This window comes from Mustelus asterias, unplaced genomic scaffold (genome assembly GCF_964213995.1).
Source record: "Mustelus asterias unplaced genomic scaffold, sMusAst1.hap1.1 HAP1_SCAFFOLD_2337, whole genome shotgun sequence".
In the NCBI taxonomy this organism is placed as follows: Eukaryota; Metazoa; Chordata; class Chondrichthyes; order Carcharhiniformes; family Triakidae; genus Mustelus; species Mustelus asterias.
Genome location: NW_027592282.1, coordinates 20,485 through 36,704, shown reverse-complemented (window position 1 = coordinate 36,704; position 16,220 = coordinate 20,485). Strand labels below are relative to the sequence as shown.

General features: G+C 45.3%; 1 protein-coding gene across 1 annotated transcript in view; it reads left to right on the top strand.

Annotated features, from left to right (window-relative positions):
* Positions 1-16,220, top strand: part of LOC144489595 (myosin light polypeptide 6-like) — a 40,011-nt gene that overhangs the window by 11,511 nt on the left and 12,280 nt on the right. Inside the window, exons 2-4 of the mRNA XM_078207458.1 lie at positions 7,321-7,348; positions 14,091-14,240; positions 15,561-15,734. Coding sequence (XP_078063584.1) covers positions 7,321-7,348; positions 14,091-14,240; positions 15,561-15,734 — 352 coding nt within the window. The remainder of the gene's footprint in view (positions 1-7,320; positions 7,349-14,090; positions 14,241-15,560; positions 15,735-16,220) is intronic.

Genomic DNA, 16,220 nt, shown 5'->3' with positions numbered 1-16,220 from the left:
TGTTCCATTGGAGAAGTGATGATACGCTGCATATCAATGATGTGGCTAGGTGTTGTGATTGAGTGAGGGGAATTAAATTTGTCAATGAAAAGGCAATGTGACATTACTGACAGTTGCTAGAATAACAGCTATTGGGAGCAAGTTATAGACCGGAATCTAATCATGGAGTTTGGAGTGATTTGTACACAGAATAACATATAAAAACAGAAAATGCTGGCTAAATTCAGCAGCTCTGGCAGCATCTGTGGAGAGAGAAAGAGAGTTAACTATTTCGAATGGTTAAACATTTTGAACAGGCGGCAGGGTAGCACAGTGGTTAGCACAGCTGCCTGATATCTCCAGGGACCCGGGTTCGATTCCCGGCTTGGGTCACTGTCTGTGTGGAGTTTGCACGTTAGAACATAGAACATTACAGCGCAGTACAGGCCCTGCGGGCCCTCGATGTTGCACCGACCAGTGAAACCAATCTAAAGCCCCTCTAATCTACACTATTCCAATATCATCCATATGTTTATCCAATGACCATTTGAATGCTCTTAATGTTGACGAGTCCACTACTGCTGCAGGCAGGGCATTCCACGCCCTTACTACTCTCTGAGTAAAGAACCTACCTCTAACATCTGTCCTATATCTCTCTTCCCTCAATTTAAAGCTACGTCCCCTCGTGTTAGCCATCACCATCTGAGGAAAAAGGCTCTCACTATCCACCCTATCTAATCCTCTGATCATCTTGTATGCCTCTATTAAGTCACCTCTTAACCTTCTTCGCTCTAACGAAAACAACCTCAAGTCCCTCAGCCTTTCCTCATACGATTTTCCCACCATACCAGGCAACATCCTGGTAAATCTCCTCTGCACCCTTCCCAATGCTTCCACATCTTTCCTATAATGCGGCGACCAGAACTGTACGCAATACTCCAAGTGCGGCTGCACCAGAGTTTTGCACAGTTGCAGCATGACCTCCTGGCTCCGAAACTCAATCCCTCTATCAATAAAAGCTAACACACCGTACGCCTTCTTAACAACCCTATCAACCTGGGTGCCAACTTTCAGGGATCTATGCACATGGACACCCAGATCCCTCTGTTCATCCACACTACCAAGTATCTTACCATTAGCCCAGTATTCTGTATTCCTGTTACTCCTTCCAAAGTGAATCACCTCACACTTTTCCACAGTAAACTCCATTTGCTACCTCTCAGCCCAGCTCTGCAGCTTATCTATGTCCCTCTGTAACCTGCCACTTCCCTCCACACTGTCTACAACTCCACCGACTTTAGTGTCATCTGCAAATTTACTAATCCATCCTTCTACGCCCTCATCCAGGTCATTAATAAAAATGACAAACAGCAGTGGCCCCAAAACAGATCCTTGTGGTACACCACTAGTAACTGAACTCCAGGATGAATATTTCCCATCAACCACCACCCTTTGTTTTCTTACAGTGAGTCAATTCCTGATCCAAACCACTAAATCACCCTCAATCCCATGTGTCCGTATTTTCTGCAAAAGCTTACCAAGGGGAACCTTATCAAACGCTTTGCTGAAATCCATATACACCACATCAACCGCTTTGCCCTCATCCACCTCTTTGGTCACCTTCTCAAAGAACTCAATAAGGTTTGTGAGGCATGACGTACCCTTCACAAAACCATGCTGACTATCCCTAATCAAATTATTCCTTTCTAGGTGATTATAAATCCTATCTCTTATAATCCTTTCCAAAGGCTCACCGATCTATAATTACCAGGGTTGTTCCTACTCCCCTTTTTGAACAAGGGGCCAACATTTGCTATCCTCCAGGCTTCTGGCACTGTTCCTGTAGACAATGACGACACAAAGATCAAAGCCAAAGGCTCTGCAATCTCCTCTCTAGCCTCCCAGAGAATGCTAGGATAAATCCCATCCAGCCCAGGGGACTTATCTATTTTTACCCTTTCCAGAATTGCTAACACCTCCTCCTTATGAACATCAATCCCATCCAGTCCAACAGCCTGCATCTCAGTACTCCCCTCGACAACACTGCCCCTCTCCTGTGTGAATACCGACGAAAAATATTCATTTAGTGCCTCTCCTATCTCTTCAGACTCCACGCACAACTTCCCACTACTGTCCTTGACTGGCCCTAATCTTACCCTAGTCATTCTTTTACTCCTGACATACCTATAGAAAACTTTAGGGTTTTCCTTGATCCTACCTGCCAAAGACTTCTTATGACCCCCCCGGCTCTTCTTAACTCTTTCTTTAGGTCCTTCTGGCTAACTTGTAACTCTCAAGCGCCCCAACTGAGCCTTCACGTCTCATCTTAACATAAGTCTCCTTCTTCCTCTTCACAAGAGATTCAACCTCCTTAGTAAACCACGGTTCCCTCACACGACTGCTTCCTCCCTGCCTGACAGGTACATATTTATCAAGGACGCGTAGTAGCTGTTCCTTGAACAAGCTCCACATTTCAATTGTGCCCATCCCCTGCAGTTTCCTTCCCCAACCTATGCCACCTAAATCTCACCTAATCGCATCATAATTTCCTTTCCCCCAGCTATAACTCTTGTCCTTTGGTATATACCTATCCCTTTCCATTGCTAAGGTAAACATAATTGAATTGTGGTCACTGTCAGCAAAGTGCTCACCTACCTCCAAATCTAACACCTGGCCTGGTTCATTACCCAGTACCAAATCCAATGTGGCCTCGCCTCTTGTTGGTCTATCTACATACTGTGTCAGGAAGCCTTCCTGCACACATTGGACAAAAACTGACCCCTCTAAAGTACTCGAACTATAGCTTCTCCAGTCAATATTTGTAAAGTTAAAGTCCCCCAGAACAACTACCCTGTTACTTTCGCTCCTATCCAGAATCATCTTTGCAATCTTTTCCTCAACATCTCTGGAACTTTTCGAAGGTCTATAAAAAACTCCCAACAGGGTGACCTCCTTTCCTGTTTCTAACCTCAGCCCAAACTACCTCAGTAGGCGAGTCCTCATCAAATGTCCTTTCTGCCACTGTAATACTGTCCTTGACTAACAATGCCACACCTCCCCCTCTTTTACCACCTTCCCTGCACTTACTGAAACATCTAAACCCCGGAACCTGCAACAACCATTCCTGTCCCTGCTCTATCCATGTCTCCGAGATGGCCACAACATCGAAATCCCGGGTACCAACCCATGCTGCAAGCTCACCCACCTTATTCCGGATGCTCCTGGCATTGAAGTATACACACTTCAAACCACCTTCCTGCCTGCCAGTACACTCCTGCGAACCTGAAACCTCACCCATGACCTCACTACTCTCAACCTCCTGTACACCGGAGCTACAATTCAGGTACCCACACCCCTGCTGAATTAGTTTAAACCCTCCTGAAGAGCATTAGCAAATTTCCCCCCCAAGATATTGGTACCCTCTGGTTCAAGTGCAGACCATCCTGTTTGTAGAGGTCCCATCTACCCCAGAAAGAGCCCCAATTGTCCAGGTATCTGAAACCCTCCCTCCTGCACCATCCCCGTAACCATGTGTTCAACTGCTCTCTCTCCCTATTCCTCTCCTCACTATCACGTGGCACGGGTAACAAACCAGAGATAACAACTCTGTTTGTTCTAGCTCTAAGCTTCCAGCCTAACTCCCTGAATTTCTGCCTTACACCCCCATCCCTTTTCCTACCTATGTCTTGAGTGCCTATGTGAACCACAACTTGGGGCTGATCCCCCTCCCCCTTAAGGATTTTGAAAACACGATCCGAGACATCATGGACTCTGGCTCCTGGGAGGCAACACACCAACCGCGAGTCTCCCTCGTTCCCGCAGAATCTCCTATCCGTCCCTTTAACTATGGAGTCCCCAATGACTAATCCTCTACTCCTCTCCCCCCTTCCCTTCTGAGCCACAAGGACAGACTCTGAGCCAGTGACCTGTACACCATGGCTTACCCCTGCTAAGTCGTCCCCCCCAACAGCATCCAAAAGTGTACTGTCCCCAATTTCTATTACATTTCCTGTTTCTCCCCCCACTTGAACGGCTCCCTGTACCTTTGTGCTGTGGTCAGTTTGCTCATCCTCCCTTTCCCTACCCTTCTGAGCTGCCGGGCCAGACTCTGCGCCGGAGGCACGGCCACTGTTGCTTCCCCCAGGTTGGCTGCTCCCCCCAACAGCACTCAAACAGGAGTACTTATTTTTAAGGGGCACAGCCACTGGGGTACTCTCTAATACCTGACCTTTCCCCTTCCCCTTCCTAACCGTGACTCACTTGTCTGTCTCTTGTGGCCCCGGTGTGACCACCTGCCTGTAACTCCTATCTATCACCTCTTCATTCTCCTTGACCAGACCGTTCTCCCCATGTCTGTGTGGGTTTCCTCTGGGTGCTCTGGTTTCCTCCCACAGTTCAAAGATGTTCGGGTTAGGTACATTAGCCATGCTAAATTGCCCCTTAGTGTCCTGGGATGCGGAGGTTAGAGGGATTAGCAGCGTGAATATGTGGGGTTACAGGGATAGGGCCTAGGTGGGATTGTTGTCGATGCAGACTCGGTGGGTCAAATGGCCTCCTTCTGCACTGTAGGGTTTCTATGATTTTGGTTGTTTTATATATAGAATAACAGATGCCCAGGAGAGAGCTACAGACTGGAATCTAATCGAGGGGTTTGGAGTGGTTTATATACAGAATGACAGATACCTGGGAATGAGTTACAGACTGGAATCTAATTGAGGGGTTTGGGGTGGTTTATATATAGAATAACAGATACCCAAGAGTGAGTACAGACTGGAGTCTAATCGAGGGGTTTGGGGTGGTTTATATACAGAATAACAGATACCCGGGAGTGAGTTACAGACTGGAGTCTAATCGAGAGGTTCAGGGTTATTTATATATAGAATAACAGATACCCGGGAGTGAGTTACAGACTGGAGTCTAATCGAGGGGTTCGAGGTGGTTTATATATAGAATAACAGATACCCAGGAGAGAGGAACAGACTGGAATCTAATCAAGGGGGTTCAGGCTAGTTTATATACAGAATAACAGATACCCGGGAGTGAATTACGGACTCAAATCTAACTGAGGGATTCGGGTGGTTTATACATAGAACAGATACCCAGGAGTGAGCTACTCACTGGAATCTAATTGAGGAGTTCGGGCTTGTTTATATATAGAATAACAGACACCCAGGAGTGAGTTACAGGCTGGATTTTAATCGAGGGGTTTAGGTGGTTTATATATAGGATGACAGATACCCGGGAGTGAGCTCCTCACTGGAATCCAACTGAGGTGTTCGGGTTTGTTTATATATAGAATAACAGATACCTGGGAGTGAGTTACAGATTGGAATCTAATTAAGGGGTTCAGGTGGATTATATTTTGAATAACAGATTTCCGGGAGTGAGTTACAGACTGGAATCGAATCGAGGTGTTCGGGGTGATTTATACAGAAAAAAACTGATACCAGGGAGTGAGTTACAGACTGGAATGTAACCAAGGGGTTCAGGGTGGTTTATATATAGAATAGCAGATATCCGGGAGTGAGTTACAGACTGGAATCTAATCGAGGGATTCAGGGTGGTTTATATATATAATAACGGATACCCGGGTGGTTTATATATATAATAACGGATACCTGGGAGTGATTTACGGACTGGAATCTAATCGAGGGGTTCAGGGTGGTTTATATATATGTAATAACAGATACCCGGGAGTGAGTTACAGACTGGAATCTAATCGAGGGATTCAGAATGGTTTATATATATAATAACAGATATCCGGGAGTGAGTTACAGACTGGAATCTAATCGAGAGATTCAGGGTGGTTTATATATATAATAACGGATACCCGGGTGGTTTATATATATAATAACGGATACCTGGGAGTGATTTACAGACTGGAATCTAATCGAGGGGTCCGGGGTGGTTTATATATATAATAACGGATACCCGGGTGGTTTATATATATAATAACGGATACCTGGGAGTGATTTACGGACTGGAACCTAATCGAGGGGTTCGGGTGGTTTATATATATACAATAACAGATACCCGGGAGTGAGTTACAGACTGGAATCTAATCGAGGGATTCAGGGTGGTTTATATATAGAATAACGGATACCCGAGTGGTTTATATATATAATAACGGATACCTGGGAGTGATTTATGGACTGGAATCTAATCGAGGGGTTCGGGATGGTTTTTATATATATAACAGATACCCGGGAGTGAGTTGCAGACTGGAATCTAATCGAGGGATTCAGAGTGGTTTATATATATAACAGATACCCGGGAGTGAGTTACACATTGGAATCTAATCGAGGGATTCGGGTTGGTCTATATTTATAATAACGGATACCCGGGAGTTATTTACGGACTGGAATCTAATCGAGGGGTTCGGGGTGGTTAGAAGAACATAGAACAGTACAGCACAGAACAGGCCCTTCGGCCCACGTTGTTGTGCCGAGCTTTGTCTGAAACCCAGATCAAGCTATTTCCTCCCTATCATCCCGAAGTACTCCATGTGCCTATCCAATAGCTTCTTAAATGTTCCATCCACCACCACCCTCTGTCTTCTGTTAGATAGCCAGTTACCTATCTAATCGGCCAAACTTCCCTCTATCCCACACATCCTTACTTTCTTCATAAGCCGACCATGGGGGACTTTATCAAACGCCTTACTAAAATCCATGTATATGACATCAACTGCACCACCTTCATCAACACACTTAGTTACCTCCTCAAAAAATTCTATCAAATTTGTGAGGCAAGACTTGCCCTTCACAAATCCGTGCTGACTATCCCGGATTAAGCTGCATCTTTCTAAATGGTCGTAAATCCTATCCCTGAGGACCTTTTCCATCAACTTACCGACCACCGAAGTAAGACTAACCAGCCTATAATTACCAGCGTCATTTCTATTCCCTTTCTTAAACAGAGGAACCACATTTGCCACTCTTCAGTCCTCTGGCACCACCCCCGTGGACAGTGAGGACGCAAAGATCAATGCCAAACGCTCTGCTATCTCATCCCTTGCCTCCCAAAGACTCCTAGGATATATTTCATCAGGCCCAGGGGACTTATCAACTTTCAGTTTATTCAAAATTGCTAGTACATCTTCCCTCCGAACATCTACTTCCTCCAGTCTATCAGCCTGTGACACCCTCTCTTCCTCAAAATTTACTGGTTTATATATATATAATATATAATATATATAATGGTTTATATCTATAATAACGGATACCCGGGAGTGAGTTGCAGACTGGAGTCTAATTGAGGGATTCGGGTTGGTCTATGTATAGAATAACAGATACCCAGGAACATTTCCTCAGAAACATTTCCTCTTTGTTTCTGTTTCAGATTGAATTCAGCGCGGACCAGATTGAAGGTGAGCTGACATTGTTTCAAACAAACACCGTCAACCCTTCGACTCTTCGATTCTTTGCTGATTGTGGGGCCAGTCTTCAGAAAGCAGCTGATTCAGCCAGGAGAATGGGGGAGGAGAGGGGAGACCAGGCCCAAGGCTCCTCCATTGCCTATGCAGGGGAAGCAAATTCTCACAAGCTGCAATCTGAGCAGCAAAAAATACTTCAGTAAGGTTAAAGCGGAAAGATTTCTTGCTGCCGAAATGCAAACTGTGCTTGAATGGGTTGACAAGGTTCACCTGTCATTCAGGCCAATTATCAGCAAGCTGTGATTAATACACGAACAGGAGATTTAATGGGGAAACTTAGCCAGATCACAGTGGAGACACCACGGCACTTTGAGCTTCATGCAGTGGGAAGGACATTGAGGCAATAGGATGTATTCCTTAGAACATGGGAGATTAAGAAGAATCATAGAAATCATAGAAACCCTTCAGTGCAGAAGGAGGCCATTCAGCCCATCGAGTCTGCACCGACCACAATCCTACCCAGGCCCTACCCCCACATATTTTACCCTCTAACCTATGCATCTCAGGATTCTAAGGGGCAATTTTTAACCTGGCCAATCAACCTAACCCGCACATCTTTGGACTGTGGGAGGAAACCGGAGCACCCGGAGGGTACCCACGCAGACACGAGGAGAATGTGCGAACTCCACACAGACAGTGACCCGAGCCGGGAATCGAACTCAGGACCCTGGAGCTGTGAAGCTGCAGTGCTAACCACTGTGCTACCGTGCCGCCCAATTAAGGAGCATTTTAATGGAGCTGTGTAAATTATGAAGGAATGTAGTTAAGGAAATAAAAACAGCAGTCAGATGGTCTGGAACAAGAGGACTTAGAGACAAGATTAAATGCAAGAGGGATTGTGGAACAAACAGGAGAACATATTTTTTACAGAGCGTCGTGAGGCTGTGGAATCCACATTGGTGAATGAAGTGGAGGTGATGTCAACATTTAACAAGATGTTCGATAGGTGGTTAGAGGAAGGTTGAGGGCGGGGGACGGGGACGGGTGGAGGGCGGGGGGTGGAGGGGGCACAGACAGGATGGAGCCTGTTAGGTATGGTGTATTAGTTGTATATTTTTGGTATCACTTTTGCTCCCGATTGGTTGCCACATTTCCTACATTATAACAGTAACTAGAATCATAGAATCCCTACAGTGCAGTAGGAGGCCATTCAGCCCATCTAGCCTGCACCAACAACAATCCCACCCAGGCCCTATCCTCATATTTACCCCACATATTTACCCTGCTAATTCCCCTAACACTAAGGGGTAATTTATCATGGCCAATCAACTTAACCCGACATCTTTGTACTGTGGGAGGAAACCAGAGCACTCGGAGGAAAACCACGCAGACTACAATTCAAATATACTTAATTGGTTGTAAAGCACTTTGAGACTGTCATGTTATAATGATATAAAGGACCAATCACTCATAAGGGATTGAGTAAACATGTTGTGGGTTCATTTATTAAGACTAGACACATGTGAACAGATAGACATGGATATCAAACTTGAAGACATCCGAGATATGTGTGTGTGCTCTGCTTAAAAGCAAAAGTGAAACTAAAACTGGATTGCATGGCCCACTTATTTTCTTATGATGCTGCTATCTCTTAAAGGCATGTTACAACATCACCCTTTCTTTGTAAAGATACTTCTCCCCCCTTTCAAAGTAGTATAACTAGATACAATACATGTTCATGTTTAGTCACCATTACCTAAGTGTATAGAACTAATGAATCTATGAGTTCCTGAACCATAGAGATAATCTGCTGGTGCACCCGGATTTTGTAATGGTAATCTTGTCTGGAAGTTTCATTAATTTCTCACAGTGATCTGTGGGATTGTTCTGGATATTGTTCCTGGTTACATTTGGGATCTTGTCCTCAATGCAATAGGACAGCACCGTGTTCGAGGATCTGGAATGGATCTGATTTGTCCCCAGTTACGCCTCACCATTGCGCCTTTGTGCGTAACGACTTCATAGGACCTGGGATCTGAACCAATCCCTGTCACCTCGACTGGTGGGATCCTGGATATGAACCTGCTCTTCCCACTGTAAACTTGCTCATTCTGTCCCCGTATTTTTATCATTCACATTGGTCATCTTCTCTTTCAGTTTTAAATGTCTAGTTTTTGAGAGAGTAAAATGGGTAAGAGTCAGTAAACTGGTGCACTCTAATCTGCCAAATATTACCTCTGGCGGCGATAGAGTCGTTGTAACTAAAGGTGTTGCTCTCAGGTGTAACATTGCAATGTGTAAATCTTTCTCAGTCTGTGTACAATGGAGAATTAGGAATTTCTCCGAGTGAATCATTCATTCAATTTGGCCGTTAGAGCTAGGGTAATGAGGAGAAGTACTGTGATCGATACTCCACTTCTCACACGTATCCTGAAATGGCTTACCAGTAAGTTGCAGACTGTTATCCACAGTGATCTCTGTAGCCTCACCAAATAAACACTGAGAGTGTGTGTGACAGCTTTATTGTGCAAATGTTGAATAATAGGGACCTGGTAAAGTAGTCAGTGATGATGATGAAGTCAGTGTCATGGACATGAACGTGGTCAAATGTGATTTTGGACCAATGGGCAGGAATCTCATGTGAAATCAGTAGTTCTCTTTGCTGACCTGGGGAAATGTTCTTGACAAACCTCACACTGCTTGATAATTACATCAATGTCATTGTTTATACCCGACCAATAGACTGTTTCTCTTGTGAATCTTTTCATCTGATCTATCTCCATGTGTGAGTGATGAAGTTATTGGAGAATATCAGGTCACAAAGATTCCAGGATGATGATCTGCCTGCCTTTAAAAATCGCTCCCTGGGAGACGCCAAGCTCGCCCCACTAAAGTCAAAATGGTCTCAGGTGTTTATGACCATGCTGAATTGAATCAGAACATTCTTCAGTGACAGTTTTCCACAGTCTGTAGTGCAGAATCTTTCACTGTTTCTTCTTGCAGTTGTTGGAATTTGCATTCTGAGAATGCACCAGATCAATTGACAAACTCGCATTCTCCTGCAAATGTAATGTTGCAGCTACCCTAAAATTGACAGTTTTTGTGAAATACGCTGAATATTCTGATAATAGGTTAGAAGTAGATTCTGTGGTAGACCCGCTGTGTGAAGTCTGACTGATTCCATGGATTGTTACTAGTCTTGACATGCCTATACACCTACAATACCTGAGTCTTTAGTCTCCATAATGTAGCGGCACCCAGAAGGATTGTATTTGCATCCCGGGATTACAAATTCTGCACATGGATTGAGTGAACCAGCGTAAACTCTCACAGTGCAAGTCTCACAGTAGTAGGTTCCACCATGCTTCTCCATGTCTATGGAGAGATGTATTTTAGAATTTATAGAAGTATTATTTTGCACTTGCTTTGTATCAATCGTGGCCAATAACAAATAGTTGCTAACATTGTTAGGGTGGTTAATTTGAATCTTGGCAAACACTTTGGATGGTGTGACGGTATCTAAGTTTTTCACAAGAATGATGGTGTGAAAATTGTTCTTTGTCTCGCTGTGCACATTTTCTGGTTGGTCAGTCACCTCATGCATATGTTTCTGACAGGATATCGAATGGTCATTCTTACTGCTGGAAGATACCTGTTGTGTTCAGTCTGTTTGGGTTGCTGCACAGCTCTTTGTAGCTGTATCGTCCTTTGCTATAGTGCACTGCCACTGTCATGGCTCTGTCACACACCTTGCAGAATTGCTGGAAAGCTGGACGTTTCCTTGGTGCATGCAGAAGGTTACACCTTCCACATGGCTTGCTAGGTTTGGGTATTTCTAGTGAATGCGTCAATAATTAGGTTTGTATTTAGGAGCTGTAAGTTTTGTTGACCTGTGAGGACCTCTTCATATTCAGGTGCATCCTTGAGTAGCTCTTCAATATGATAGGCTTTGGGCTCATCTAGGAATTATAACTGAATCATGTGACACACTTCCATTCTAATGATGTCATGCTCCTATCCATTACAGCTATATGAACACACATAGGAACAAGAAGCAGGATGAGCCCATTCAGCTCTTTAAACCTGCTCCATTGTTCATTTTGATCATGGCTGATCATCAAATTCAATATCCTGATCCCGCCTTCCCCTCATATCCCTTGATCCCTTTAGCCCTTAGAACTAAATATAATTCCTTCTTGAAATCACACAATGTTTTGGCCTCAACTGCATTCTGTGGAAGTGAATTCCACACATTCACACTTTCTGGGCAAAAGAAATTCTCCTCACCTCAGTCCTAAAAGGTTTACCCTTTATCTTCAAACTATGACCCCTAGTTCTGGACTCCCCCACCATTGGGAATATTCTTTCTGAATCTACCCTGTCTAATCCTGTTAGAATTTTATAAGTTTCTATGAGATCCCCTCTCACTCTTCTAAACTCCAGTGAATATAATCCTAACCGACTTAGTCTCTCTCATATGACAGACATGCCATCCCAGGAATCAGCCTGGTAAACCTTCGCTGTACTCCCTCTATAGCAAGGACATCCTTCCTCAGATAAGGACACCAAAACTGCCTCACAAACGCCCTATACAATTGCAGCAAAACATCCCTATCTCTATATTCAAATTCTCAGGCTCTGAAGGCCAACATACCATTTGCCTTCTTTATCTGCTGTACCTGCGCACTTACCTTCAGTGACTGATGCATGAGGACACCATGTTTTCACTATGTATCCACCTTGCTCAATTCAAATAATAATCTGCCTTCCTATTTTTGCTACCGAAGTGGGAATTGCAATTGAGACCTCTAGTGGCATACAAATGCAAGTCCTAATTTAATTAGATAGAGTCATCGAGGTTTACAGCACGGAATAGGCCCTTCGGCCCAACTTGTCCATGCTGCCCCTTTTTTTAACCACTAAGCTAGTCCGCATTTGGCCCATATCCCTCTATACCCATCTTACCCATGTAACTGTCTAAATGCTTTTTAAAAGACAAAATTGTACCCGCCTCTACTACTACCTCTGGCAGCTTGTTCCAGACACTCACCACCCTCTGTGTGAAAACATTGCCCCTCTGGACACAGTTGTATCTCTCCCCTCTCACCTTAAACCTATGCCCTTTAGTTTTAGACCTTTGGGAAAAGATATTGACTATCTAGCTGATCTGTGCCCCTCATTATTTTATAGACCTCTATAAGTTCACCCCTCAGCCTTCTACGCTTCAGAGAAAAAAGTCCCAGTCTATCCAGCCTCTCCTTATAACTCAATCCATCAAGTCCCGGTAGCATCCTAGTAAATCTTTTCTGCACTCTTTCTAGTTTCTAGTCTATAATAGGGTGACCAGAATTGCACACAGCATTCCAAGTTTGGCCTTACCAATGTCTTGTACAACTTCAACAAGACGTCCCAACTCCTGTACTCAATGTTCTGACTGATGAAACCAAGCATGCCGAATGCCTTCTTCACCACTCTGTCCACCTGTGACTCCACTTTCAAGGAGCTATGAACATGTATCCCCAGATCTCTTTGTTCTGTAACTCTCCCCAAAGCCCTACATTGACTGGTAAGTCGTGCCCTGGTTCAATCTAGCAAAATGCATCACCTCGCATTTATCTAACTTAGACTCCATCTGCCATTCATCAGCCCACTGGCCCAATTGATCAAGATCCCGTTGCAATCCGAGATAACTTCCTTTACTGTCGACTATGCCACCAGTCTTGGTGATCTGCAAACTTACTAACCATGCCTCCTATATTCTCATCCAAATCATTAATACAAATGATACAAATAACAGTGGGCCCAGCACTGATCCCTGAGGCACACCGCTGGTCATAAGCGTCCAGTTTGAAAAACAACCCTCTACAACCACCCTCTGGCTTCTGTCATCAAGCCTTTGCTTCGTGGAGGTTGAATGACTTCATTCTTTAAAATCCACACCCCGCAACTGACCCCACCCCCTGCAACTGACCCCACCCCCTGCAACTGACCCCACCCCCTGCAACTGACCCCACCCCCTGCAACTGACCCCACCCCCTGCAACTGACCCCACCCCTTGGAACTGAACCCACTCCCCTGGAACAGACCCCCCCCCTCCGGAATACTGACCGCCATGTAACTGACCACACCCTCTGATGCTGACCACACCCCCCTGTAACAGAGTGACCACAACCCCAACACCAACAACACCTCTTTTAATTGGTCAAGGACAAGGCCTTTTATGAGATGTGGGTGTTTCTGGGCAAGACCAGCATTTGTTACCCATCTCTAACTACCCTTTAACGAGTGGCTTGTGAGGCCAGAGGGCAGTTGAGAGTCAACCACATTGCTATGTGTGGAGTCACATGTAGGCCAAACCGGGTAAGGACGGCAGATTTCCCTCCCTAAAGGACATTAGTGAACCAGATGGGTTTTTATGATAACTGATGATAGTTTCATGGTCACTGAGATTAGCTTTATTGATTGAATTCTAATACCAACAGCGACTGTGGGGATTTGAACCTGTGTCCCAAACATTACTCCTCCTGTCTCTGGATTACTAGTCCAGTGACATTATGTACTACCATCTTGAATTGAACCCAGTGTTGTTAACCATCTGGTTGTGTCTGGTCAAGTCTGCTTTGTGTCTGATTGGGTCCAGTCATGTCTGGTTCTGTCTGATTCTGGTCACTTGATGAGATTCATGTTCCTCGGGTGTGGAGAACAATTATCCGACTATTTGTGTCTTCACTTTCAGAGTTCAAGGAAGCTTTTGCCCTTTTTGACAGGACTCCATCCTGCGAGATGAAGATTACCTACGCACAATGTGGGGATGTCTTACGTGCGTTAGGACAGAACCCCACCAATTCTGATGTGATGAAGGTGCTTGGCAAACCCAAACCGGAAGGTGAGCGTCAGAGACAGGGGCTGCTGCTTTGTACAGGAAGCTGCCCTCACCCTGATTACAAAACTGACTGTAATAAACAGCAGGGATGATGGCTGAAAGACACAGAGTGACAGGGCGGAGGCGCCTGGGTTCAGAGTGAGGGCACGGGGAGGGGCTCAGAGTGACGGGGCACGGGGAAGGGGTCTGAGTGACAGGGTGCGAGGGTGGTCAGAGTGATGGGGCGGGGGGGGCTCTGAATGACGGGGTACGGCGGGCTCAGAATGATGGGGTACGGGAGGGTCAGAGTGACGGGGTGCGGGGGAGTCAGTGACGGGGCCTTGAGGGGTCGGAGTGACAGGGCGGGGGTCAAAGTGACAGGGTGCAGGAGGGTCAAAGTGATTGGGCCCGGGGGGTCAGAGTGATGGGCAGGGGGGGTCAGAGTGACGGGGCGGGAGGTCAGAGTGACGGGGCGGGGGGTCAGAGTGACGGGGAAGGGGGTCAGAGTGACAGGGTTGGGGGGGAGAGCTCTGGGCTCGGAGTTGCTTTCAGCCATTGGAATGATGGGATTGGAGAAGGAAAATAACCGCTGATAGGAAACATGGTACATGTCTGGAGAAAATACACCCCCACACACACACCCCCACACACACTCCCCCACACACCACAAACACCCCCACCCCCACACACACCACAAACACACACACACACATATAAATATACATACATATACTCACACATATACACATGTGCATACACACAGAAATATACACGCACAGACACGCACACAAATACACACGCAGAAATACCTGTATACCGATGAACATAGACATGAGCAGATATACTCAGGTCCAAACAAATGCAATGAAATACAAAGGTGAAATCACACATGAATGAACATCCCAACCACCTCATAGGTTCATTACAGATTTATTAATATCCAATAGAATAGTCTCACAACACCAGGTTAAAGCCCAACAGGTTTATTTGGTAACACGAGCTTTTGGAGCACTGCTCCTTCATCAGGTTCAGCACTCACCTGATGAAGGAGCAGCACTCCGAAAGCTCGTGCTACCAAATAAACGTGTTGGACTTTAACCTGGTGTTGTGAGACTTCTTACTGTGCCCACCCCAGTCCAACGCCGGCATCTCCATATCATCCAATAGAATGGATCAGACAGTCACTTCACTTCCTGACTCATCCTGAGGTTCCAAGTAGGGATAACTGACCCTCAAATCTTTTTAACATATGTTTTCCCTTGAGACATGGAATGCTTCAAACGTCTCCCAGAGCTGCCTTCTAGAGCATTCCACCAGTCTAAGTGACAATCTGGCTCCTTGCAGAGATGAATCAGAAGATGCTGGACTTTGAGACCTTCCTCCCCATGCTGCAACACATCTCCAGGAACAAGGACCAAGGCACCTATGAAGATTTTGTAGAAGGTTTGAAAGTCTTTGACAAGGAAGGAAATGGCACTGTGATGGGAGCAGAGCTCCGTCACGTCCTCGCTACACTGGGTGAGTTATTGGAGAAACAGTTGTGTTTGAGAGGGGAGGTGAGTTCTCTCCATCACGCACAGAGCGCCTGGATATTGATATTAGATTGTGATTGTTTCCCTCCGTTTTACTATTGAGAAAGTAACTATCACAAGCTTCCTGTCTGCCATTCACCTCTCTGATTGAGAATTGTAATAAACCTCAGCCCACACTCAACTTCTTAACAAACTGACTGTTTCTGATAACGCAAAACTCCCCAATAATTAAATAGTAAATACCCTCTGAACCCGTACAGCCCATCACTGGCCGTGATTACTGGGCATCACCTTACACTCCTTACACTTTTCCAGAATCCACTTAGATTGCAGTTAATCACTAGCAAAGGAGAATCTAAAAACACAAGGATATCTCCCGCTAGAACAGCAGCTTGGAATAGTGATTTGGAATGGTAATGGAGCCGGTGCTTTTGTCTCTCAACACTAGGAGGGAACAAATTGTAAGTACAGT